The 26,171-nt window shown below is 33.6% G+C and overlaps 1 protein-coding gene across 13 annotated transcripts in view; it reads left to right on the top strand.

Moving 5' to 3' along the window:
* The window catches only part of PHC3 (polyhomeotic homolog 3), a 97,593-nt gene that overhangs the window by 49,695 nt on the left and 21,727 nt on the right, over positions 1-26,171 (top strand). For 7 of the 13 annotated variants that reach the window (XR_009185469.2, XR_009185470.2, XR_011648605.1 and 4 more), the window contains exons 7-12: positions 1,495-1,741; positions 6,956-7,827; positions 8,125-8,172; positions 12,813-12,966; positions 18,723-18,973; positions 21,512-21,671. Coding sequence is in view for 7 of the 13 variants with exons in the window: in XM_071214603.1 (XP_071070704.1) it covers positions 1,495-1,741; positions 6,956-7,827; positions 8,125-8,172; positions 12,813-12,966; positions 18,723-18,973; positions 21,512-21,671 (1,732 nt within the window). In the remaining 6 variants the exon portion in view is untranslated. The remainder of the gene's footprint in view (positions 1-1,494; positions 1,742-6,955; positions 7,828-8,124; positions 8,173-12,812; positions 12,967-18,722; positions 18,974-21,511; positions 21,672-26,171) is intronic. The other 6 variants (XR_009185471.2, XR_011648607.1, XR_011648606.1 and 3 more) reach the window with 1 other exon arrangement.

Below are 26,171 nucleotides of genomic sequence, written 5' to 3'. Positions count from 1 at the left end.
TGCAGTACTTTTATTACATCTGCAGCAGCAAACTGTGGGGAGTAATAAAATGAATGTTGGAGATGAGAGCCTGTCATCCAGAGACTCTGTATTTCACAGATACATACATTAGTAATTCTATAATGAGCTAGACATTTGTCAGTGCTCTAGGCCAGTGTGACCCAAATCCTGTGGGAAAAGCATAGAGGTGAGAGAGGAATTATTCTAACCAGAGATTTTGGGACGGTTTCTTGGGAGATAAGGGGCTGAGTGGGATTTTTCCTGGGCCTTGAAGAATAGGTTGGGCCTCAGGAGACAACTTTGAAGAATGGTGTTTTAGACTAGAGGAATTTGTGCAGGGTATGTTTGGAGAACAGTTTGGTAGAATATGAGACTTGTGGACTGGAGTGGTAGAAAGTGGGACTCAAAGTGGTTTTGGCCTAGATTGTGGAAGGCTTTTAGTGTAATCTGAGAACTCTATTTTATTTTTGCATTAAATTGCATTAATACAGATGCTCCATCAGTTGGTAGTCCATTTTGTTTACATTGCTCTGAAATATTTGAGAAAAATCCGAAAAGAGTTTCCATATGGTCTCACATAGAAAATTCTTTCTTTCAGGGGTTTAGAATGATATTAAAACCTCTACTGACCTGAAATGAATATTTATTTAGTACCTACAATTGGCACTTGGAGAGAGAAGGTGTAGTTTTTGAGCATCAGTTAATGGTGTAGAGTCAGAACACATGAAAATGAAGAATTATTTACAAAGCAGAAATAAATCATTTGCTTTGTCAACTTAGAATCTCTTGTACTTTGATCTCCCTCCAAGGGCATAAATATATTTCAGTGCCATCTTTCCAGATAGGTAAAAAGGCATATTGGAGAAGCATTTTCTGCCTTGCTGTTTAAAAATGCTGCAGGTCTTTAGGTGATCGTAGTGGGGATGATCCTTGCCACCATCCACACTGGCCACATATTTAGATTTGTCCCAGATGTAGACAGAAGGAGCCATTACACAAACTTATTTCAAGACCATGTACAAGCTCTTCAGTTCATGAGATCTAGTCCTTTAAAGGCAAGTGAGTGTTCAATAGCAACAAAATTTAACCACCAAAAAGTTTATTGAAAATGCTTTTCAGAAATCACAATGGGGGAGGTGATTTAATGAATGTTTTCTTATTTTATTTACATTAGTGCTCCCTTATAATCTCTGTAGCTAGAGATGGTAACATTAAAATACAGTGTGTTTAGAGTAGTTTCCTCATATATATTCATGGTTCGTTTGCAAAAATTTATTCTTTTTTCGCTTTTTAAGATGTCTTTAAAAAATTGCCACTTAATATTTAAGATGTGATTACTTAGAATAACAGCTCCCTTTTCCTTCATGGTTAATCAGTTGTTTCAAGTGCTTGGAGCTTTATAAATGTGTTGTCATTGTTGTTATATTGGTAATGATTATAACATTGATTAAAACCATCTGTTTTCATTCTAATCTTCTGTTACGTGGTTCTTAGGTTCAGAATTTAACATTACGCAGCCAGAAGTTGGGTGTGTTATCTAGCTCCCAGAATGGTCCGCCAAAAAGCACTAGTCAAACTCAGTCATTGACAATTTGTCATAACAAAACAACAGTGACCAGTTCTAAAATCAGCCAACGAGATCCTTCTCCAGAAAGTCATAAGAAAGGAGAAAGTCCAAGTCTGGAATCAAGAAGCACAGCTGTCACCCGGACATCAAGTATTCACCAGTTAATAGCACCAGGTGGGATAAAATTTCTTTTAAAATGATTGTGGTATTCATTTTCTTTGCAGGCAGAGCAAAATAAAGGATGTCCATTACTTGAAGAAGAATGACACTTTTAAAACATTTAAAATGTGAATTTCATAAATTAAAAAAGAACAGCTCAGTACTGTAGCTTGAAAAAAGAGAAATTAGGAAAACCCAACAGCTAAGACAATAATAATTATAACAATAAAGTGGACTTCTTTTTTAGAAATTGACATTTGATTAACATCTTCATTATGTGCTGGTTGCACATTTGTAAGAGCTAACACAATTTATCATTATAATGATAAATCATTTTAGCTTTAAAAAAGATTTGCCTGTAATTTATTTAATATGCTTTAGTGGAATGAAGTTAAAAAGCTTCTAAATGCAAGTATATTATTTTGTTTAAAGTTGTCATCAGTGGGAGCAATTTGTCACTTTTCAAAAATAAGTGTAATTATTTTCCTTAGAGTGTTATTTTTCCATCTCTAATTTCATCTCTAGAGAAAGATGCCATGGAATCCATCTAAATCTTTTTCGTTTTCAACAAACTTTGAATCCCACCTTTTGCTGCCTTTCACTTTTGGCAGATAGCCTTGCCTTATGGTTTTCATGCTAAAAATGTTGGGGTCATCCAGGATGAGCTTCCTTACTGTCTCTTGTTCATCTCAGAATTTCTCACTGTTGAGCTTTCTTCACTTATAATAAGATAAAGAACTATCTGCTTTCTTCCTTAAAGTTAACACCATTTGCTTGTGTCATTAATTCCATCATCTTGTACCTGCTCCTGACCTTCAGGTATTATTATAACATCTTTTATCTGCCTTACGCTGGATCCTTTACTTAAATCTCCCTTATTCTTAATATATCTGCATATAGTTTTATACCAGTATACCTACTGTTTATTGAGAGTGTGTGTGTGTCATGTACTGGACTAGACATCTCATACATATTTCATTAAAAAAGAATCCTCCTCCAATGCACAGTCTTTTCAGGTAAGCATCTTTGTATCTTATATGACACTGCTCAACTTTTTAAAGATTCATTTTATACTATTGAAGTCTTTTTTTCTCCACCTAAACCTATTTCTCTTTCATGTTTCCTCATTCTCTGCATTGCCTACTCTCAATGTTGGTCTTATTTGATTTTCCTAGTTAGAAATTTCTCATCACTCTTAACTTCTATAGCATTTTTATCTTCCCTTGCACTTTTTTCTTTCATAGTTATTTATATACTTATTGATCTTACCTTCTCTACTAGACAGTAAACTCCTTGAGGGTAGGAGAATAATATTGAGTAGTTATCATGTATCAGGTACTATTTTAACACTTAACGTTCATTAACTCATTTAATCCTTTTTCACGTTCATCTTTATATTCTTGTATCCTCCCTTTTATGTACTTAGAATAGTGGGTAGTAAATATTTGTTAGATTAATAGTTCAGGATTGTATTTTCCGTTTGGATTTTGGAAATAATAGCATAGTCTTTTCCATTCACACTAATCTGCTTAGAATTGTTAAATCAGAATCTTAGATAAGTTCAGTTTTGTTACGATGTTTAAATTAATAAATCCATTCATAGTATATTTAGGCTTGAATTCTTTTGTATAAACATCTGTGTGCTAGACTCTATATATGGCTAAATAACTGGGTTTTTGCACTGCACCAAATCCAAAGTATTCTCTGCCTGAAACCAGCCTCTGGCCAGTATTGACAGAATCAGTGTGGAGCAGTTGTGCTTGGAATGACTACTCAGGGGACAATTTCTAGTGATTCCTATAGTTTGATAGATAGGTTAATATCCAACCAGAGTCAGTGCTACCCCTCAGGGAAAGCTGGAAACTTTCAGGGTTAGTTCAAGCAAGGAGATCGACTTTCAGATTTGCGGTATCCCTGAACTCCCAATACCTGGTTCGAAGCTGCAACTTATTCTTCCCCCTTTAATTGATAGTATGATAATATTCTTATAGTTTCCTTCCTCCGTTTGCCAGTATTCTATGAGGTATGCAGGAGACCATTAAGCTCCGGTAAGCTAAAAAATTATTAAAGAGTCGGGCATTGTATGTAAGATTTCTTCCAACTTTAGATTTTACATGTGTTAATCAAACTCCAATTCTCTCTGATGTCACTGACTAGAAACAGAACCAAACAGAATACTCTAAACCACATAAACCTTTGCAGGTACCAAACTTACAAGTCTTTTTAAACCTTACACAGCAATTTTTCAAAGCAATTCATATCTTCTGGTGAGGCAACAGCTATATATTTTTCCTTTTAGTTTTCCTACTCCCATTGTTAGGAAGTTAATCTGAAGCTAAGATTTTTTGGGAGATTCTAGAGTTGGTAATTTTTATCCTCTTCCCCAGTTAGAAAAATGACTCTTCCTAAAGCTAATTTTCAAATATTAAAAAATCTACTTGCATTCCAGTGTAGCATAGCATATTGGAATGTTGTTTCTTTAAATATATTTCTAGAGGGCTAAAAGTATTTGGTTTTCTTCACCATTTCTCCTTGAAGTTGGCATTCCTAACTGATCGCTAATACTTGTATTTTTAATATAAGAAAGAAAGGTAAACTTTAGTGAAATGTCTGCAGATCATAAAGAACTCTACTTGAGCTGAAGGTTTTTAATAGCATATTTTAGAACATTCATGAAATCATTCTAATTGGATAAAATATATACTGCTTTTTGCAGACATTAATTCATTATGTAGTAAAAAGGGCTGTAGACTCAGTAGGTTTTTTTTGAACCAGCTCTGTTCCCTTGATTGCCAGGTGATTTTAGGCAAATCATTTAACTTCTGGGAGTTTGTTCACCTGGAATATGTTGGATGATACCTGGTCTACCTTATAAAGTTATTGTAACTATTGAACGAAATAATGTATTATTTTAGATTATAAAAAATTAAACATATGAGAGAGGTGATGCTAATCATTAATTCTCCAAATATAAGGCCACTCTAACAATAAGTGTTTATTAAAATTAGAGAAATTAACAAACATGATAGGAGTGTCTACAGCACTATCGCTTTTTCTGTACAGAGTATACAAATAGCCACATACTTATTCCATCAATATATATACTTGACAGTTGGACTTACAGACTAACATAAAACATGTAAACTCACTTTGATTTCTAATTAAAGAAAAATTTAATTTAGGGAAAGGATACAATTAAATTATCATCTCTAGACTATAAAGACTGTTTACTTGCTCTAAAGCACAGAAAATTATTCTGTTAGATTATATATTGTACTTCACAAATATGGTAAATTTTAATTATTATACTTGAAACAATTGAATTAAAATGGGCCTTTGCTGTTATGCTTGCAAAAAATCCATTTCTTTATCTCTAAAAGGGAGGTAGTAATACCTCCTCCATAGGCATTTTGTATGTGAAATAGATTGAAAGCACCTTGAGCCCCTTAGAGCAGGGGTTCTTAACCAGGGAACTGTGAGCTTGAACTGAAATTCAAAAAAACATTCTTGTGGGAACATGTTGGTGTGGGTGTGCTATATTTATTAAATAATACACAGTATAGTGTGGACTTAGTAAGGGGTTCGTGGTTTTCACCTGACTGGCTAAGAGGTTCATGGAACAAAAAAGATTAAGAACCCCTGCCTTAGAGGAAAACAATCTATAGAAATATAAGATTTTAATCAATTTACCTTTTTAAAATATTTTTTGCTTTTTAAAAAATGCTTTATAATATAGAGTATATATCAAAACATTTATAAAGTGCTGACATGAAATTTCTAGTACTGGTTTAAAGTGCTATTCTAGGTTAGAAATGAATATTATTTTGTTAGATGAAGTTTTAGACCTAATTTCCTTTTTTTTCCCATCTTTTTTGACAATTAGTGGATATCTGTTGCACCTTCTAATTTCTCTTTCTGGAGATGTAGATCAGATGTTTATTTCCTTAAAGAATTCCCCAAATTTTAGTAATACCAACCAAATGCAAAATTATATTTTTTTAAAGTTGTTGGAGGTTTTTTTAGGCTCTTGGCCAATGCTGTTGAATATAAAAATAGGTGCAAGACATTATAGTCTTTATCATATTCTGAGATTAACAAAAATATTTTGCCTTGTCTTTAAATCTATTTTAAAGTATATGATTTTTATGTGATATTTAAAAGTGCATATTTAAATAGTAAGTAGTCATTTCTGCTTATCTTCTAGTGAACCCAATTTCCATTCTTAATTAGATAGGGAGGATTTTACCTGTATCTCTCTCTGTGTAAACATGTCACCAGTGTACAGAAGAGAAATAATGAGGAGAAACAACTTACAACTTGATTGTGCTAATTCTTAAATATATTTAGTCCTGTCGTGAGTGGCTCCCTTGCAAAGAAAATGATGCCATCATTTATAGGTTACTGTAGAGTCTTTTGAGAGGAATTGAGGGGAGGGGAGGCAGAGTAAACAAGATCCTCTGTTCAGGAAGCATGGGCTTCTGATTGCAACATTCTCTCTGTAAGCAAGACTAGTGGTCTCTAGATTGGGAATGCCTTTGGAATGGCCCCTGAAGTTTCATTTCTTAGAGTGATTATTTAACCTTGCCAGAGGATTCACACATATGTTTTGCTTAATTTGTTAAATTAATTTTATATATAAAACATTTCTCTTCTTAGTTCAAATAATGCAAACTCTTCATCTTCATCTAAGCTCAAATTTGAAAAGTTATTTGGGAAACTTTATAAGTAATTACCTTGACTATTGAAAGCATTTTAAGACATATATTAATAATGAGATCTTTATTTTATGGATTTTAGTGTATATTTTTAGGGTTTTGAAGTTATATATATATATATATATATATGTATGTATGTATGTTTGTTTTTTTAATTTGTTCAGTGATAGCCTTCTACCCCCGAAGAAAAAATTCAACTAGGTGAATGCATATTTCCTGGAACCTATAAAATGTAATAAGAATAAATCACGGGTACATTCAGATTTATGAATCAATTGTTTTAAGCACTTTTCTTTTGGAACTTATCACAGTGCAGTTTACTTTATTAAATTTTTTTATAGTTTTCCATGGAAAAGCTGTTTGTTACTAAGTTTTAAATCTCTCTTGTCTAGAACACTTGTAATAATTTCTGATGATTATTACCTTCTGTTGTGAAAACTTTCCTCCTTTAGATTTATTTAAAATTTTTTATGTTTTTGAAATAAATACTAATTGTCATTTTTTTCTCTCACAGCTTCATATTCTCCAATTCAGCCTCATTCTCTAATAAAACATCAGCAGATTCCTCTTCATTCACCACCTCCTAAGGTTTCCCATCATCAGCTAATTCTACAACAGCAGCAACAGCAAATTCAGCCAATTACACTTCAAAATCCAACTCAAGAGCCACCCCCATCCCAACACTGTATACCACTCCAAAACCATGGCCTTCCTCCAGCTCCCAGTAATGCTCAGCCTCAGCATTGTTCACCAATTCAGAGTCATCCTCCTCCTTTAACAGTGTCTCCCAGCCAGTCACAGTCAGCTCAGCAGTCAGTAGTGGTGTCTCCTCCACCACCTCATTCACCAAGTCAGTCTCCTACTATAATTATTCATCCACAAGCCCTTATTCAGCCACACCCTCTCGTGTCATCAGCTCTCCAGCCAGGGCCAAACTTGCAGCAGTCTACTGCTAATCAGTTACAACCTCCAGCACAGCTGAATCTTCCATCCCATCTTCCACTTCCTGCTTCCCCTGTTGTACACATTGGTCCAGTTCAGCCGTCTGCCTTGATGTCCCCAGGTCAGCAGATTGTATCTCCAGCATCACACCCGCAATATTCAACCCTGCAGTCTTCTCCAATCCCAATTGCAACCTCTCCACAGATGTCAACATCTCCTCCAGCTCAGATTCCACCACTACCCTTGCAGTCTATGCAGTCTTTACAAGTGCAGCCTGAAATTCTATCCCAGGGCCAGGTTTTGGTGCAGAATGCTTTGGTGTCAGAAGAGGAGCTTCCTGCTGCAGAAGCATTGGTCCAGTTGCCATTTCAGTCTCTTCCTCCTCCACAGACTGTTGCGGTAAACCTACAAGTACAGCCACCAGCACCTGTTGATCCACCAGTGGTAAGCCCTTGGAAGCTCTTTGACTTTCTTGCTGAACAACTGAAAGTAAAAGCTATTGTTTCCCATACTGTGTGCTATTGCTAGATCTAAATGCCTTTGAGTTTAAAAAGCTTGAAATCTCCAGATGTCAGTGTCTTACAAACATGCGGTATGGGCCGAAAAAAAAAAGCTGTTGTTTGTTGTAGTGCCGTTGCATGCTTGATAATTTGTGATGGTTATTGAAGACCCTCGTTAATTTTATTACTATTTAAACAAATCCATCTGCTATCTTTACAGAGTTGATTTTTTTTCCCCAAGGGAATGCATTTGAACCAGTGTCATCTGCACAAAGTTTTTTCTCTTAAGGTGATTATCCTTCATAGATCCCTTCTGTTGACTTGTTTGTTCCTGAGCATATGGTTTATCTAACTAGCCTCTTTGGTTATTTGCATTCTGAAATCCTAGGCCTCTAGTAGCCTTTGTTTCACAGTGTGGAGGTATGGTTGTATGATGTAAGTTTTTGGTTAAATTACAGTTTGTAATTGTAATTTATAAAAAACATTTATTCTAGAAAGGGTCCAGCTTGGCAAAAAACATAAACTGTGGACCTTCTAGCATGATTAAACTACTTATTTTTTATTTCCAACAAAGATGAAATATGTACAATATTTTTTATTTAAAAAGCTCAAAAATTTCAATGGATGAATTTAATAGGATGAAAATATCTGTGGGCAGGAGTAAAAGTTTTGAATAATTGAGATTGTAATGAAATTTATCAGAATAAACCTTGAAAATGGTACAAATTGTTTAGAAAGGAATATTATCTTGAAAAATATTTTTCTTTAAACATTATTTAAAGGACTTTTTTATTTTTAAAATAATTTACAATAAAAATTGAAGTAAGGCCTCTAAATATTTACTCAGAGTGATCAAATTCGTAAGTAATTTCTCACTGAAGAAAAGAATCTTTCCAAGGGGAATTATTCTATCAAACATCATTGAGGAGAGTGTTCATTTAAAGACAGACTCAGAAAACTGAGTTTCTAAGTCTTGCTGTCATTCTGACTAATCTTAATAGGTATATTATTATTGAACTACACTTTTCTAATCACTTTTTTTAAAATCAGAACTTGACAAAACCATAGTGGAAATTTAGAAATATATTTGTCAATTAATAATCAGGTACTTTTTTTGGTCTCTTATTGGTTTTTTTAAGAGTTTAAAATGCAGACAGTAATATAACCACCATGAGCTTAGGAAGTCTATAGTACCTTTAAAGAAATCAGATTTAATTAAAATTTATTTTCCCATTTTCTGGTTTAGGGATTTAGTTTTTTAACATCTGTTATAATCTTTACCTGTCTAATTGTTTCTGTTAGGATAACTTCAGAAGAAGGTATTTGGGATAGAAATATAAAAAAATATAATATCAGTATAAACTAAATTAAAACTAAAAAATAATTTCCTGTTTTATTGCTTCCTGTTCGTCTCCCTTTGTAATTTTTAAAGAAATTTTATGTTATCTCGTTTTGGAATTTTTTTTTTCCTTGAAAATAATAACTTTCTCTACTACCACCATTATGATCGTCATACTTGCTATAAATGTTGCTGTATGATCTTTTATCTTTCTTTGAATATCATATTTGTTTATTAAGTTACTATATTTTTCTTTTATTATCTTTGGCCACATATTTTTTTATTCATCAAAACACATATCTTTATTAATTATGTTTTTCTGGTTTTTTCAATATATTGAAAGGTAGAATGATAAATTTATTTCTTGAGGTGTGGAATTTTGAAAGGGTGAATTATTAATGTAAAATAAGTGCAATTTTTTGCAAAATTCATTTTTAAATAAGGATTTTCATTGACATTTGTGTATGATAAGTAAGATGCAGTGAGATAGATACTTTAGAACTAATAAGCAAATGTTTCTAAATTTATTTAGGAAAGAGAGACAGATGGGAACAATGCACTTTATTGAGGCAAGTTTGGCAGTCTTTGCTATCTTTAGAATAGTTACAGTTATGAACTCACCAGAATTGTGATGTGCGTTTTCCTAATGATCTTGTGAAAAGACCTTCCATTTCTTCTGTGTATTCAATATTTTAGTTGTTGCACTCAGAATTTTTAATCAAAAATGTCTGACAGATCTGTTTGCCTACTTGTATTCATTAACTTATTTTGCCTTACATGGGAGATTTGGAAGAAAGTATGTATAGTTAAGCTTAACTGTAAAGAGTGAAAAGTATTTTAACACATTCTTTAATGGATTATTTTAAAATACTTTTTTTTTTTTACTCTTTCCATCCTGTAAATCTCTTTCATTTTTTAACATTAGAATTCTATGCATGATCAAATTTGTGGGTTTTTTTTTTATCTGTAAAATGCATGATCAAATTTGATTCCTTAAAAGACACTGCAGCAGATGTTTGAATAACATGAATAGCATGAAGATTAAAGCGGACTTGGCCCAATGGATAGGACGTCCGCCTACCACATGGGAGGTCCGCGGTTCAGACCCTGGGCCTCCTTGACCGGTGTGGAGCTGGCCCATGCACAGTGCTGATGCGTACAAGGAGTGCCCTGCCAAGCAGGGGTGTCCCCCGCATAGGGGAGCCCCACGCGCAAGGAGTGTGCCCTGTAAGGAAAGCTGCCCAGCATGAAAGAAAGTGCAGGCTGCCCAAGAATGGCGCTGCACACACTGAGAGCTGACACAACAAGATGATGCAATAAAAAGAGACACAGATTCCCGGTGCCGCTGATCAGGATAGAAGCGGTCACAGAAGAACACACAGTGAATGGACACAGAGAGCAGACAACTGGGGGGAGAATGAAGGGGAGAGAAATAAATAAATAATAAATCTTTAAAAAAAAATAAAAGATTAAAGGATTTTCAGCATTTTAAGAAAATATAATGATCTTTGGAAGAAAAATAGTATCTAATAATGCTACATAGATAACAGTTACACTGGTTGATAAAATCTTAGCTGTCTAATTATTTCTGAATCAATATCCTTACCACTTTTTGTCAAATAAATGTAATTATGGATTAATGCCCCTCACTAGAAGGTTTTTTTTTTTCCCTCAGGACATTTTTGGGGAGAGCTTGTTGTGGAGGTTATCATCACCATCATTTTGGTTTTTAATCATAAACATATTAGCAGCTATCATCGTTGCACTGTTCAATGACTGCTTCCACTTCTGAGGATACTTACATGAGGCAAGGAATTTCTCTTGGTGAAACAGGTTTCCAGAAGCAGACTTGTAAAAAATAGCTTTTTAAAGTGTTGTTTACTTAATAGTTTGAGTCTCAGTTCTAGATATTTGATGTAAAATTATCAGTAGCAGTAGACAAGTTTTAAAATGGCAAAAAAAAAGATGCTTTACTCTTAGTAGAGCCTTGGAAACTTTTTTTTTTTAAGCTCCATCTCCTGTTATTGGATAGACCTTTGTAGGTGAAATTTCATAGTTTCTTTTATAACGTGGTTTATGCTAGTTTTAGAAGTCTTGGTCATTTTTATATTTTCATATACTTAAAAATCATCAAACTTTTTCACTTTGATTAAAATACAAAAAATATTAGCTATCAAACAGTGATTTTTGTGAATATTGGAAGGCTTTTCGTTTCACTAACATTTATTGGAAATACTAATTCAGTTACCTTAAAAAACTCATGATCTTTGTAAATTTTAGTAATTAGCATTGTAAATAAAATAACTGAGGTGACTTTTTGTGGCTTTGCTTTTAGTGACCTACCATTTTTCCTAAATAACGGTTAAATAAATTAAAAATGAGAAATTAAAATACCCATGTCAATTTCTAGAAGCGTATTTTAAAAATTAAGCCTTAAATGTAATGAAGCATTAATGAAAAGTTAGTCATATACTGTGTAAGGTAGTAAAACCTTATAAAACACGAATATGGGTGATATTGCATATATAAGACTTTTTACAAAATATAAGTACAAATATACTAGAGAGAAGGAAAAAAAAAAGCAGCTGTGTACGGCAGGGGAAGCATGGGGAGATTGAGAGGTGATAATTTTGTTTGTTCTTTGTTTTTTATTATTATTGGAATAATGAAATTGCTCTACAAATGAAGTCATGAATGCACAACTAAGTGATTACAATGAATATTGATTTTATATTTTGAATGGATTTATGCTTTATTAGTATGTATCAATAAAATTGATTTTGTTTAAAAAAAGTCATGTAGCTCATTCTCAAAAGTGCTTTTTTATTCTCTTTCTTCATAAGTATAATCTTTACAATCAGATAACAAGGTAGTTAGGACTTGAAACTTTCTTCTGTAAGTATGGAACCATAGTAAAGAACTAAAAAATAATGTGTCAAATGGTTTAGGATTTGTGTGTAGGTATTATTTGAAGGACAGATATTCTCTTTTTTCCTGATAATTATTTATAAATTTTCTGTTTAGATTCCCAAGTAGATAGAGAGGAAAAAATAAAACCTCATACCTTTTTTTGTAGGCACTCAGACATTACTTTACTTAGTTTAATCTTTAATTCACATAATAATAAAAATAAAAAAGAAGATTCTGGATAGTAGCCCATAAAGCAGCAGATTTTCTGATATATTGTGTTTTCCTGAAGATCTACTTAGTGTGCTTGTGAAAAATATTATAATCTATTTTGATTTATGATAATTTGAAGTTAACAGAAACAGTAGTACAATTCCTGAAATTGTTATTTGTGCAAATCAAAACTTTTTTTATTCTCAAAATTAAAAATATGTCCTAACTTATCTTTCTGGAAACCATAGTGATTTTTAGTCTAGATACTGATCCATAGCTTGCATTTAGAGAAATATTGTCAAGTGGTATTTTAAAAACCTGTGTTTGATTTCAGTTCTGTCAGAGTAGTCACTTTGACTTAAAGATTTTTTTTAAAACACTTAGAATTTAATTTTTAAAAATTAATTTAAGTACACATTGTGAAATCTGTTTTTGAAAACATTATAAGCCAGTTTGGTTTGTCTTTGCAGGTTTATCAAGTAGAAGATGTTTGTGAAGAAGAAATGCCAGAAGAATCAGATGAATGTGTCCGGATGGATAGAACACCACCACCACCCACTTTGTCTCCAGCAGCTATAACTGTGGGGAGAGGAGAAGATTTGACTTCTGAACATCCTTTGTTAGGTGAGAAAATACCTAAATTTTGTTGGAATTTTATTTTTGTTAAATGTTAGTAATGGGAAAAGTCTCATCTTTTTTTCATTAGCGCTGATATTAAACTAATTTGTTAGCTGTCGTTAACTGCAGCAGAGAATCAATTAGTTTTTTTTTTTTTAAATGAGGACAGTTAGTTTTAAATAATGAAGAACTCTTTGCCTTCCTGAAAAATTATTGAATAGTAGGGAGGCCCAGTAGTTTATAAACTTCTAAATATCTCCGAAATGAAAAACATATGTTTTAGTTGTCTACTTTCAGTGGTTGGTATACATGTGCTTCATATGCCCACTTGGATTCATGTGTCAAACTTTTCTAGCTTAAAAAAATTAGAATAAATTGACGTTCTTGTGAAAGATTTAAACCGTTTTTTGCAAAAAATCAGGAAGTGTTCTAAGTCATACCTGACAATTCCTCACAAGTGTTTGTGATTCATACTAAGTAAATACTTTCTAAAGTGTTCTTTCTCAGCCAGAATTAAGTTAAGCCTTACTAATTCTTGTAAGAGACAGGTTTAAAAAGAAAGTTATGGAGCTCAAGCATTCGAAAATTCTCTTTTGTTTTTTGAGGTACAGTGGTCTGGGGATTCAACCCGGGACCTCATATGTGCTCATCCACTGAGTCATGTCAGCTCCCCTTAAATTCTTATTCACTACTTCACTTATTCACTTATTTACTTCAAGTAAATCTTCTGTATACTCTTCCTCACAATATCATTACTGTAAATCCTAAGAATTTTACTAAAACATTACTATAATCTATAGCCCACTGTCTAGGTCCTAAAGAAATGCTCTGTGGGGGTTTTTTTTTTTGTTTGTTTTTTAAATGTATGAATGTGAGTCTAGATAAGGGGTTGGCAAGCTCAGCTCACAGTCTTAATCTTTTGCCTGCTTTTGTATGGCCACAAGCTAAGAATGGTTTTAAAATTTTAAATGGCTGGGAAAAAGTCAATAGAAGAGTAATATTTGTGACCTGTGAAAATTACATGAAATTCAGATTTCAGTGTCCATAAATAATGTTTTGTGGGACACAGGCATGCTTATTTGGTTAAATATTTCCTTTGGCTGCTTTTGTGCTGCATTGGCACAGTTGGGTAGTTATAAGTCCCTTTCCAGTTTGCTGACCCCTGATCTAGATAATACTAATTTTGGTTCAGACTTTGTTGTACGTATTCTCTTCTTTTGGCTATCTCATGGCCCCTGTGATCATTTTCAGTTAAGAAGAGCCACTGCAATAGGCAGAGAAACAGATTATAATGGAACACTGATTTGTTGTTCCACTACTGAAGTAACTCTTGCTCTCTCTCTTCTTCAGCATGCCACCTCTTTTGCCCTTCCTTTCTCTTGAGCTTTAATTCCCTTCCTACTAATGTGAGCCTCTGAACAGCATAAATGGGGGAAGACTAGTATTTTCCAAACCTTTTCCCTGTTCTCAAAAATAGAAAACATTTAGTTGACCAAATTATATAAAGTATTTAAGAAAAGTTTAATATTTTGGCCTTTGTTTATTCAAAATAATACCTCAGAGATAGATTTAGGAAAATCTAATTATAGTATCAAATCTTTGTAGTTTCTGTACACTGAAATGGATTTATGTTGCTACAGATTTCTTAAATTTTTCTTTAAAGGCAGAAATATATTTATAACTAGGCACTAAACTTGCATTGTGACTGTGATTTAATTAAATATTGGGACTCAAGAATATCTTCATATCTTTTCTTCAGAAATATAGTATGAGATTTTCTTAGCATATTCTTGGGCTAAATTATCTAAGTAAAATGTATACTTTAGAATATTCCTGACTTCCAAAAATGAGAGACTTATTTCCATCTAGGATTCAATTTTCATAAATCTATAAATATTCTTTAAAAGGAACATCCATAAAAGAAGATAAAAAAAAAAATAGATCTTGCTCAGAAGATGAGACTGTAATTAGTAAAGCAAACTGTGGCAGAATTGTGTCTGCATACTTGGATTTTCTGTCAGTCTTGCCTTAAATCTAGAGAGTGAAATAATTTATTTTATTTTATTTTTTTATAGGAGGTACCAGGGATTGAACCTAGGACCTTGTATGTGGGAAGCAGGCACTCAATCACTGAGCTATACCTCTCCCCTGTAATAATTGTTTGGCTATTCCGCAGCACATGAGTTTCTTGTGATCTCAATTTTAACATCTTATTAACTGGCGAAAATAGGAGCTATTAATTTCTTCAAAAAGTAACTTATAGCTCTTTTGTTTTTTTTTTAAGGCAGAACTCAACATTTATTATGTCTGCAGAGGGAGCCAAAGTCATTCTAAAGCGACTCTGATATGACTCTCCATAGCTCTATTTTTAGCAAAACCTTCTGCTACATAGGGTTGACAAATTTGTGTGTATGATCTAAAAATTAATTAGAACATATGCCAGGCAGTGTTTTCTGAACAAAACAAATGATACTTAATACAGTTTTCTATGTCTGAAGTAGTAAAGTATCTATAAATGTGTAAGAGACATTAAGTTTTTATTTTATGTTTCAATCCCCCATAGATTTATTATTTTCCTTCCAATAGAAAATTGCCTTCAAGTCTTAAGTCAGAATTTTATATCTTTTATCGTTTTTCCTCTAAGAGTATATGTGGAGATCTGGTGAATGGGATATGATTTTTGTGGAGTTCCTCAGTTTGGTGATACACATGTACATTTGTTCCCAGAAATCAGCAAATGAGAATTTTCTACTGATTTTCTCTTTTAGTTTATTTATAAAGGGATTGCATGACTTTAAACAGGTTTTTCAGTACAGTTTATCTTGGTGGATTATTTGGTGGAACAAAGTTAATTTCTGACTATAACAGTGCTGTTAAAAGGTACATGATGAGAAACAGATGTGGCTCAGGTGATAGGGCCCCTGCCAACCATATGGGAGTACCTGGTGAAAAAAAAAAAGAGAAAGCATGCCTGCATGGCAAGCCAAGTGCCAATGTGGCAAGCCTAGTGTCTGCACGAGTGCCTGTGCAGCAAGCTAGTGCCTGCATGAGTTGTGCAGGAAGATGATGACACAACAAAAAAAGAGAGACAAAGAGGAGAGTCAAGGTGAAGCACAGCAGAGACCAGGAAAGAGGTGGCACAATTAACAGGGAACCTCTTTCCACACCAGAGGTCCCCAGGATCAAATCCTGGTGAATCCTAGAGGAGAAAGACAAGAAAAGAAAACAAAAAAGAGAAATAGACACAGAAGAGCACACAGCAAATGGACACAGCAAAAACAGCCGGGTGGGGGAAGGGGAGGGGAAGAAAAACAAATAAAAACTACATGATGATATTAATCACATCAGATTTATTACTAAGTGAACCGTTAGCTTTTCTATTTCTGAGACTACAAAGATGATCTCTGTCCTATTAGTTGAGTTTTTTATTCTTTAAGGATTCCTATTCTTCTCTACCTAGCTGGACTATATATATATATATATATTTTTTTTAAGATTTACTTTTTATTTCTCTCCTCTTCCCTGCCTACCCTTCCCTCCAGTTGTCTGCTCTGTGTCCATTTGCTGTGTGTTCTTCTGTGTCTGCTTATATTCTTGTCAGCAGCACCCAGAATCTGTGTCTCTTTTTGTTGCGTCATTTTGCTGCGTCAGCTCTCCGTGTGACTCCACTCCTGGGCAGGCTGAACTTTTTTCACCTGGGTGGCTCTCCTTACAGGGAGCACTTCTTGTGCATGGGGCACTGCGCATGGGCCAGCTCATCACATGGTCAGGAGGCCCTGGTTTTGAACCCTACACCTCCCATGTGGTAGGTGGACACTCTATCTGTTGAGGCAAATCTACTTCCTATGGACTATATTTTGAGCATCTTTGATAGGCAGTGTCAATCCATTTCATATTAGTGGAATGGACTTAGCATAGCCTTTAAGAACATGGTCCCTGGAATCAGATTGCCTGGGTTCGTACCACAGCTCCATGACTTAGTTGTGTGCCCTCGGGCAAGTTACTTAACTTTCTGTGCCTTGGTTTCGTCATCTATAAAATAGAGATAGAAACAGTATCTACTCAAAGGCTAGTCGTGTAGATTTAAATGCATTATAGCATGTACCTGGCATATAACAAACACTTGGTAAGCATTATTTTTACCTATACACTATGTGCTTTTTTTTAATCAGACATCTGTACTCAGTGACATTCTTAGGTATTAGTTGCTTCCATCTTTCTACTTTAGTACAGATAGTAAAGGGTTGGTGTGACCAGTTGGGTAGGTAAAAGTCTCTATCTTTGGCTGTTGGGTCTTATTATGGTCCTCAGTGTTTGAAGGGGAGGAATCACAGCAATCCAGCCCAACATTTTGCACTTGCTTGGTGGTACAGTGTTCCCCAAAATTGACAAATAGAGTGCTACTGAAGAGTTAACAATTTTTTGTGTGTATTTGGATGTAGTCTTTCTGCTTGAAGTTAAGAGTCATGACCTGTGTGTAACCCATTAAAGTCCCTGCTTATTCTGTGGACTCATGTCGATCCTTTTTTATTTAAGCATACTTTCAAAGTATTCTCTCCCTACCACCATTTGGAATCATAAACAGGAGCATAGGGAATATAATATCTGTGTTTTTAATATAAAAAGAAAATAAGCAACCAGTTTAGTAATTAGCCTTAAGGTGACAGTTTAAAACGTTTCCTGTTTTATGGGACAGTTCTTTTTAATTGAGGTCAGAATGATAACTTTGAGCAAGTAACACCCTTCTTTGGTAAAGTGGAGATAATAGTAGTATCTGCTTCATAAGGCTACTATAGATAAAAAAGATAATATAAATAAAGTTCTTAGAGCAGCTTTGTATTAGTCAGCCAAAGAGGTGCTGATGCAAAATTCCAGAAATCTGTTGGCTTTTATAAAAGTGTATTTATTTGGGATAGAAGCTTACCATAATCAGGCCATAAAGCATAAGTTACTTTCCTTTGCCATGTGTTGGAGCAAGATGGCTGCCGAAGTTCAGCCTTCCTCTTCCTCTTAAGGCTCTGTGGTCTCCGCTTCTTCCAATATCAGCTGTAGGCTGGGATCAGTCTGGTCTCTCTCCTGGAGCTTGTTTCTCTTTGGGCTTGACTGCTCTGGTCTCTCCACAAGGTCAGCTGCAGACTATCAGTCTCTCTAGGCTTTGTCTATCTCCCTGGAGCTTGATTCTCTTTGGGCAGGATTCTCTTCAGGCACAGCTGCTCTGCTTTCTCCACAAGGCCAGCTGTGAACTCTCAGGTGAACGGCTCGTCTCTCTTCCCAAGGCCTTTGCTGTATCTAGTGGAACCTTCTCTTTTTCCTCAGTTATCTGTTTTTCTGTCTATTTACTTCCCATGGCTCCAGCCTTAAAACTGTCTCCTCTGCCTTGTCGTTTTCTCTGTGAGTCCCCACCCCCATGGTGGGGACTGATGTGGCCCATTCAAAGCCAAAGTCATTATTTAATCAAGTAAAAGTGAAACCTCTGAATTCAGTATTATCTAAGGGTATCACTAGCCCAGAGGAACAGAACAGTTTACAAACATAATCAGTATTTCTTTGGAATTCATCAATAATATCAAACTATCACAAGCTTTTTAAAGCATCAGATGTTAGCTTTGTTGTTACTAGTTTTTTTGTTTTGTTTTTTTTTTTGCTGCAAAAAGCTTTATTGTTTACACTTGGTTCAGGGCTTTGTTATTACTAGTTTTTATTCCCTTATTTGCCTAAGAAAAATGCTAAAGAACAACAACAACAATTTTTTTTTTTTCCAGAGCAAGTGGAATTACCTGCTGTGGCATCAGTCAGTGCTTCAGTAATTAAATCTCCATCAGATCCTTCACATATTTCTATCCCTCCGCCTCCACTTTTACTTCCAGCTGCCACCACAAGAAGTAACAGTACATCTATGCCCAGTAGCATTCCCAATATAGAAAACAAACCTCCACAGGCTATTGTTAAACCACAGATCTTGACCCATGTTATTGAAGGCTTTGTGATTCAGGAGGGATTGGAACCATTTCCTGTAAGTAGCAAGTAAATTTTTATTTTAAAAAAATTTTAATTCTTAGAACTTCATTGATTTATTTTTATTGCAATGACGTATATACACTACAACATTTTTCCCATTTTAACCACTTTCATGTGTATACATCTGTACTATTAATTACAGTAACAATATTATGCCATCATCCATCACCAAAACTTTGTAGCTTTAATTTTAAGTTTTTGGTCTGTTGTTCTCTAATAAAAATCATATAATTTTATTTTTAAAAAGTTGTTGATTTTTAATCTAGAATTTATCTCTTTATATCCTTTAAGTATTGCCAAATATATTTCTAAAATTTTATACTAGCTATTTAGTTGTATAAACTAAGGAAAAAATGAAAACATTTTCAGGTTAAAGGGTATCACCTTTAATTTTTGGATAAATGTAGTTGGAAGTTTATCCTAATGAAATCAGCTTTTTCATTTTTCTTTCAAGAGTCCTGAAATGACACTTAATGTGAATTATTTTTAAAATGGTGTTTCTTATATAATGTGATGCTTGTGATCCAAGCAGTATTAACTTCCTAATGACTTCATTTATCTGAAATTACCCAATTGATGGTTTGTAGTTAGCAAATAGATTTTCTCATTATTCCTAAATCTTAGCCTTCAATCAGATTTTAAAAAATTCTTTTCACCTCAAAATGGGGGTGCTTTATCTCTCACTAAAAGTTTTATAGTTTGAGACTAGCTATACATAATTTATATGCTAATTTATGGAGATGAACATTTTTTTCCTTAGAAAATAAAGAGAAGTCAACATAAAAACATTAAAACATTATTATTCTGAAGGCCTTTGATTCACCTAATTTTCAGATTAATGGGTAGTGAAAATCATGCATTGTGATAGTTAATTACCCAGTATAGGGCATTTGCTTTCAGTTTACTGTGTGTGTGTTAAACTTGGATTTATAAGAATTTTGGTATAGTCAGTTTAAGATCAGTCTTTTCTCCCTTCAGTGTTTGAAACTGGGTTCTGTCACATACTAAATGTGTAGCCTTGACTTTGTCAAGTCATTTAACAGAAGATTTCTGATCTTCATTTTGCTCATCTGGTAAATGGAGATGATACTTTGCTCCTAGGATTGTTTTGAGGATTAAATGTGTATAAATTACTTTATGTAGTGTCTGGCACTTAATTGTCTTGGCTATTATTCCAGTTATCACTAGTGCTAGTGACAAATTTAATGTTTGCTTTTTTCACAATTATAAAAGTAATACATGTTCTAAATAGAAAATTTGGAAAATGTACAGAACAAATCATCCCCAACAATCCTACAATGTGTGTGTGCATCTATACTTTTTTTTCCCAATATGATCAAAGGTAGTACTGTTTATGTAGTTCTACTTCTTTCTCTTAGTATATATCTTGAACATTTATTTCTCCATATCATTAATAGTACATTGGAAACATTTTGAAAGTTTATGATATTCCACTTTATGGACAACCTTAATTTGTGTAATTCTCCCGTTATTATTGGACATTTAGTTTTCTATTTTATACTATTCAAAGAGTGCTAAAATGGATAATCTTTGTCTAGAAATCACTCTACATTTTTAATAATTTCCTTGGTATAAATTCCTAGTAGAATCACATTCCATTTATACTCATATTTCCAAATTATTTTTTGAAAAGATGTAAATTTATTAAACACCCTCCAGAAAGGTATGACCGTAGCAGCATTCACTATTATAGTTCTTCTGGCAATAATTTCCATAAATCCCAGTTAAGACAAATAAACTAAACAAAATGGACCAAGTTAAAAAGTTTGTGGGTGATTTATTCTTTTAGTTGATGTAGTACATCTAACAGTATGTACTAATAGTCAACTGAGAACTCAAAACCTTTAAACTAGTAATTCTTCTGCAGAGAATCTATCTTGAAGAAATAACCCTACAAATTAGAGTTTTGTGCATGAAAAATAAATCTTAAAAGTTATTTGTAGAAAATTAATTTGAGGATACTGGTTAATCAAAAATTTATTGTGGCTCTTTTATTTTGTGTTGCACTCATATGGATAAAACTAAAGTTTTTGAAAGAAAAATTAGTCACCACATAGAACTTGAGAGAGGAATTGCTTAGTGAGTAGTGCTTTTAAATGTTATAAACAACAGCAATAAAACCCAGCAACCAGAATACTGGTAGTTGTTGCCTTTGTTTTCATTGTTGGATTTGGCTACTGAAATATTCATGGCACAGGATAACTTGATGATTAGTATTAATTCTGAACATAATGAAATGCTAAATTTTAACTTCTTGCCTGAATTAGGACACTAGGTTCCACTTGACTGAGACTTTGAAACAGCTATACTTCTATTAACCTGAAAGGAAGTATTTATGTCATATTGCTTAACATTTTTTCAAGGAATAAACCCCCTAATGAATGGATCTGGCTAATTAAACAAGTAAATTATCTCAGATACCACTCATTTCAAGAGGTTTTTTATTTGAACCAAGTTATTTCTCAATGTCTTTTTAAAGATTATTTAATTTTATTGTTTCTCCTTTTTAAAGGTGAGTCGTTCATCTTTACTATTAGAACAGCCTGTGAAAAAGAGGCCTCTTTTGGATAATCAGGTGGTGAATTCCGTGTGTGTTCAGCCAGAGCTACAGAATAATACAAAGCATGCAGATAATTCATCTGACACAGAAATGGAAGACATGATTGCTGAAGGTGTGTGGATTTCACTCATGATACCCTTTAAATTAACTTTGGCTTTTATTGCTTGAAAAAGAACATGGATTTTTTATCCTATACAGATTTTCACTTGGAAGTATTCTTTTTTTTTAAGTCTCATACATTGTACTATTTGACTAAAATGATGGGAAAATTAACCAGACTTTTAGTGGCCAAATAACTAATATAGCAAGATCAGTGTTAATTTCTGTGATGTTACTTTGACTTTTGGGGGAGTGTGGATGGGAAAAATTCCATTATATACGAAATAAAAAAATTTCTAGCATCAAAATAGCCAATTCTCTCTCTTTTTAAGCAGACTTAAGAAACAGATGGTTATTTCAGTACATTTGCTTAAAATGCAAGAGTTTTCAAAGTTGTTTGGTTTTAGACGTTTCACATTCTAATGTTTGGCGTCAGATTGGTATTACATTTATATTAGGGATGTGTTGGTGATTACGTTTGTTCAAAATCTCCTTAATGTCATAAAAAATAATTGTTTTTAGTTGACTTTATTCTAATAGTGACTATCCCATGAAGTCAAAGTGGTATATAAAATGACATAAAAACAAGCAAACAAATACACACGAAAATTATATATAGACCTTGAGTTTGCTATTTAGAGTCGGAAAACAATTGTACTATTTTTATCAGATGAAGTTTTGAATTTCTGATTAAATAAATATCTTATTCACTGGTAGCATCTTTGTGATACTATACACTTTTATTTTGATCATGGCTCTGAAATAGATATAGTTCAGTTTAAGCATCTAAGAGCATGGTGTTAAGCAAAATAGGTATTGTCTTTGCCCATAGTTTCCCTAAGTCTTAAAAAAGAAAGGCATCTCTGTCATTGTTGGTACTTTATAGATTGTTGCAGTTTTGTCATCACTGTTTTACTTCCTATTTGAACAGCAAGAATAGTAGTATAAAATTTGATTTTTAGCGCTAGCTTATATGTAGTTCAATTTGGTATTTTTTTTTAACTTAAAACAATATTAGTCATGAAAATTTTCAAACATTCATCCATTTAGAGAGAATTGTGTAATGAATCCCCAATCACCAAATACAGTATTATCATCCAATTTAAACTTTTTTTGGTCACACTTGCTTTTTCCATTCCTTTTGTTTTTCCTCTCTACCTTCTTTCTTCCTTCCTATTCTTCCTTTTCTCCTTCTCTCCTTCCATTTTAAAGAAAATCATAGGCCTTATTTTATTTCACTGCTATATCCTTCACTGTGCAGCTTTTAAAAGTATGTACTTTTTCTTCTATAACTTCAATGCCCTATCACACTTACTAATATTAATAACAAATCTTTGTGTCATCTGATATCTACTTCATATTCTTTTTTCCCCAATTATTTAAAAATTGCCCTTTTATAGTTATTTTATTCAAATCAGGATCCAAACAGGTCTATATTTTGTCTTTTGTTATTGTGAATTTAATTTCATTTGATTTCTTTATGCATCATACCATTTTATCTGAGAAATATTTTTCCTTTGAAATGAAAAGTAGTGTCTACATGGGTATATAAATGAAAGCTCAGGGCTAAAAAGTGTTTATAATATGCCCCCTTGTGTACACATATTGAAGAACATGGAAGACTGCTTAGGAAGCTTCAAGCATATTTCAGATGCTCATAGTTTAGAATATAACAGACATTTAGTGTATTATGGTCTGTGGTATAACATTAAAGGTATATGTAGAAGTAAAATACAACCTTCTTTCTCTCAGGGAGCTTTTAATCTAGTTTGGAACTGAGGAATCTCCATAATAAAAGATAACTAAGAAGAGAATGGTAAATTTTAAATGAGCTATATAGATAGTAAGAACCTAAAACTTTAAAACGGGCTGAGACTGTTTCAAGTTTGGTGAATTCCTATAGTGATGGGGTTTGACCTGGGTCTTGGATAATAAAACATGGGTTTAAGATAAACAGGAAGAACATTCAGGTTACAATGCCATGAGTAATGCACAAAGGATGTGTAAGTAGCTGGTGACTTTAGGAGGCAGTGAAGAATGGAGGGTTTCGTTAGAGAATAGTAGGCAGTAAGAATAACAGTTAAATTTATAGAGTACTTTGGATATTAGGTTAAGGAGTTCACAGTTATCTTTTTAAGAGAATGGTTACTGAAGACTTTCAGGCAGGTGACATGAACAAAGAATGTATTTAGAAATCTTGCTGGTCATCTGTAGGATGAATGTAGAGGTTTTGACATATAGTCAGTATCTGCAGTCAGGATTGGAAAAGGAAGCAAAGAATGATTTGAGACAAGGCAAAGGGTAATTCAACAGGACAAGTTATTCGAGTAAGGAAACAGAAGATTTAAAGACAATTATTATATTTCATAGTGGAGAAATATTTACATAAAATATGGTAAAATTTTAAATACTTCATAATTTAATTTTCCAAGGCAACTAATTTTATAATTCCAAAGTCTTGATGATTGCATACTTCAATATTTAAGGGAAGTGCTATAGGGAGAAATGGTGAAGTCACTTAGTGGGTTTTAGTAGTGTATACAGTTTAATTACTGGTAAGTTAAAAAACTTCATGGTAAGCAAATAATAAACAGCCTTTTTAAGGCATAAACTGTAGTTCTATTTGGACTGGGTCTATTACCAGAATCTCCAAAAAATTGAGATTTACGAAAATATCTTAATGTCTTCCCTAGTAAATTGTCAAACTGATCATGATTTCCATTTCATTGCCTCTCTGCTTCTGTTCCTAATGATTTCCCAGGTCTTCAGCGAAATTGAAAAGTAACTTCCTCAGAAAAAAGGGGTACAGGGTACGGGGAGGAACCTGTGTTAGTTAGGAAAGAGGTTTGAATAGTCTGATAGGAACTCAGAATAATATTTGATTAAATAAGATAGAAGTTTAATTTTCTCTGACATTGCCCAAGGATAAAAAATCCAAGGTTTCCATGGTGATTCCATACTGTTGGATGCCCAGGCTCCAAGTGTCTTATGGCTCTCCCAGCCCTGGAATGTTGTCCTAATTTCCAAGATATCTTATCTTCATGATTACAGTCTACCCAATGAGATGGGGAAAAGGACACTATTTGGAATTTGCAAATATTGCCATTCACCTCCCATTGATCAGCAATTGGCCACACCTAGGGCAGAAACTGTAGTTTTTGGGTGGCCATATATCTAGCTAAAAATTAAGATTTCATAACTATGGGAGAAAAGTGAAGAATGGATGTTAGAAAATTACCAGCTATCTCCGCCATAGAATCCCTCACCTTTAATGGCTGAATCAATAGGTTTTTTTTTTTTCTTTAAATCTCATTTGGTTCTATAGGTTTTTTATTCAAAAATATTAATAGTAGCCTTGATAATATTACCCATATGTTAAAAATCTGACCAAACATTAAAATAGGATTTTTAAAATCTATTTCTGTTCCTCTTCTTTATGAGATATAAAACTGATATTCTATTTTCATTAGGTGCTTACTCTTAGCCCATATGTGTTTGGGATTTCCCCTTGCACCAGCAAAGACATTTCTTTCTCCACCATAAGGTATTCTAACCTATTATCAGGTTTAATTGTACACTGTTATGCTAATTAAGACAGACTTTTATAACAAAGCTTCTAGTATAACATAGACATGGAACAGTTTGAATGTTCAGGACTCTTCAGGGCTGGATTGATAGCAGTGGTGGTTGAGTGAGAGGTGCTGTCTCAGGTGCAGCCTTTCCAAGTTCAGGTCAGGTTACAAACAGTACAAAGGAAAAACTATGCCCCTGGGAGTTTTGATACTCATCTGAATGGGCAGTTCCCTACCCACCATGGCTCCCTTGTCTGTTTGCTTGTTGTTGTTTTCTTTGCTCGCTGTTTCTGCTCCTTTGTGCTTGCTGTCTACTTCTTGTTTTTGCTCATTATCTGTTTTTTCCTTTAGGAGGCACCGGGAACTGAACCCGGGACCTCCATGTGGGAGGTGGGCGCTCAACTACTTGAGCCACATCTGCTCCCTGGATGGGTGATTTTAATTTTACTTCTTAGAGACTATCTCTTCCTCATTACTTCTGAGTTGATGACTTTGCTTGTGAAGGTAGTCCTAAGAATTTCCTTAAAATGGCCACTTGTTAGCTTATATTTATCAGTCATCATAATGTATTTAATTGTTCCTGGAACTTAAAATATTATTTCATAGTATTTTTTATAGTAGTTCTTGCTACCTTCACTTGATCTGGTACTTTGCCATCTGTTCCTACAGTAAAACTGGGTTGGTGTATGAATCCCTATACTTAATGATATGTCATCCATGTCTACATTTGAGTCCCTATCTCCATCTTAACATGATTTCATGAAATGAATATTTTAACATTGAAAGAGCACGTATGGAGTTCATAGCTAAAAGCTTTAGTTAGTGGTGTGTTTTTGTTGCATATTTTATATGACTTGGCATAGGAATTATAATGATGCAAGAAAATGGCAAAATTTGGTGGATTAAAGAATTTAACAGTTTTCATTGACTTATTTCTTGAG

This window comes from Dasypus novemcinctus, chromosome 4 (assembly GCF_030445035.2).
Source record: "Dasypus novemcinctus isolate mDasNov1 chromosome 4, mDasNov1.1.hap2, whole genome shotgun sequence".
NCBI lineage: Eukaryota > Metazoa > Chordata > Mammalia > Cingulata > Dasypodidae > Dasypus > Dasypus novemcinctus.
Note: the sequence above shows the minus strand (reverse complement) of the source record. Positions and strands in the feature narration are given on the sequence as shown.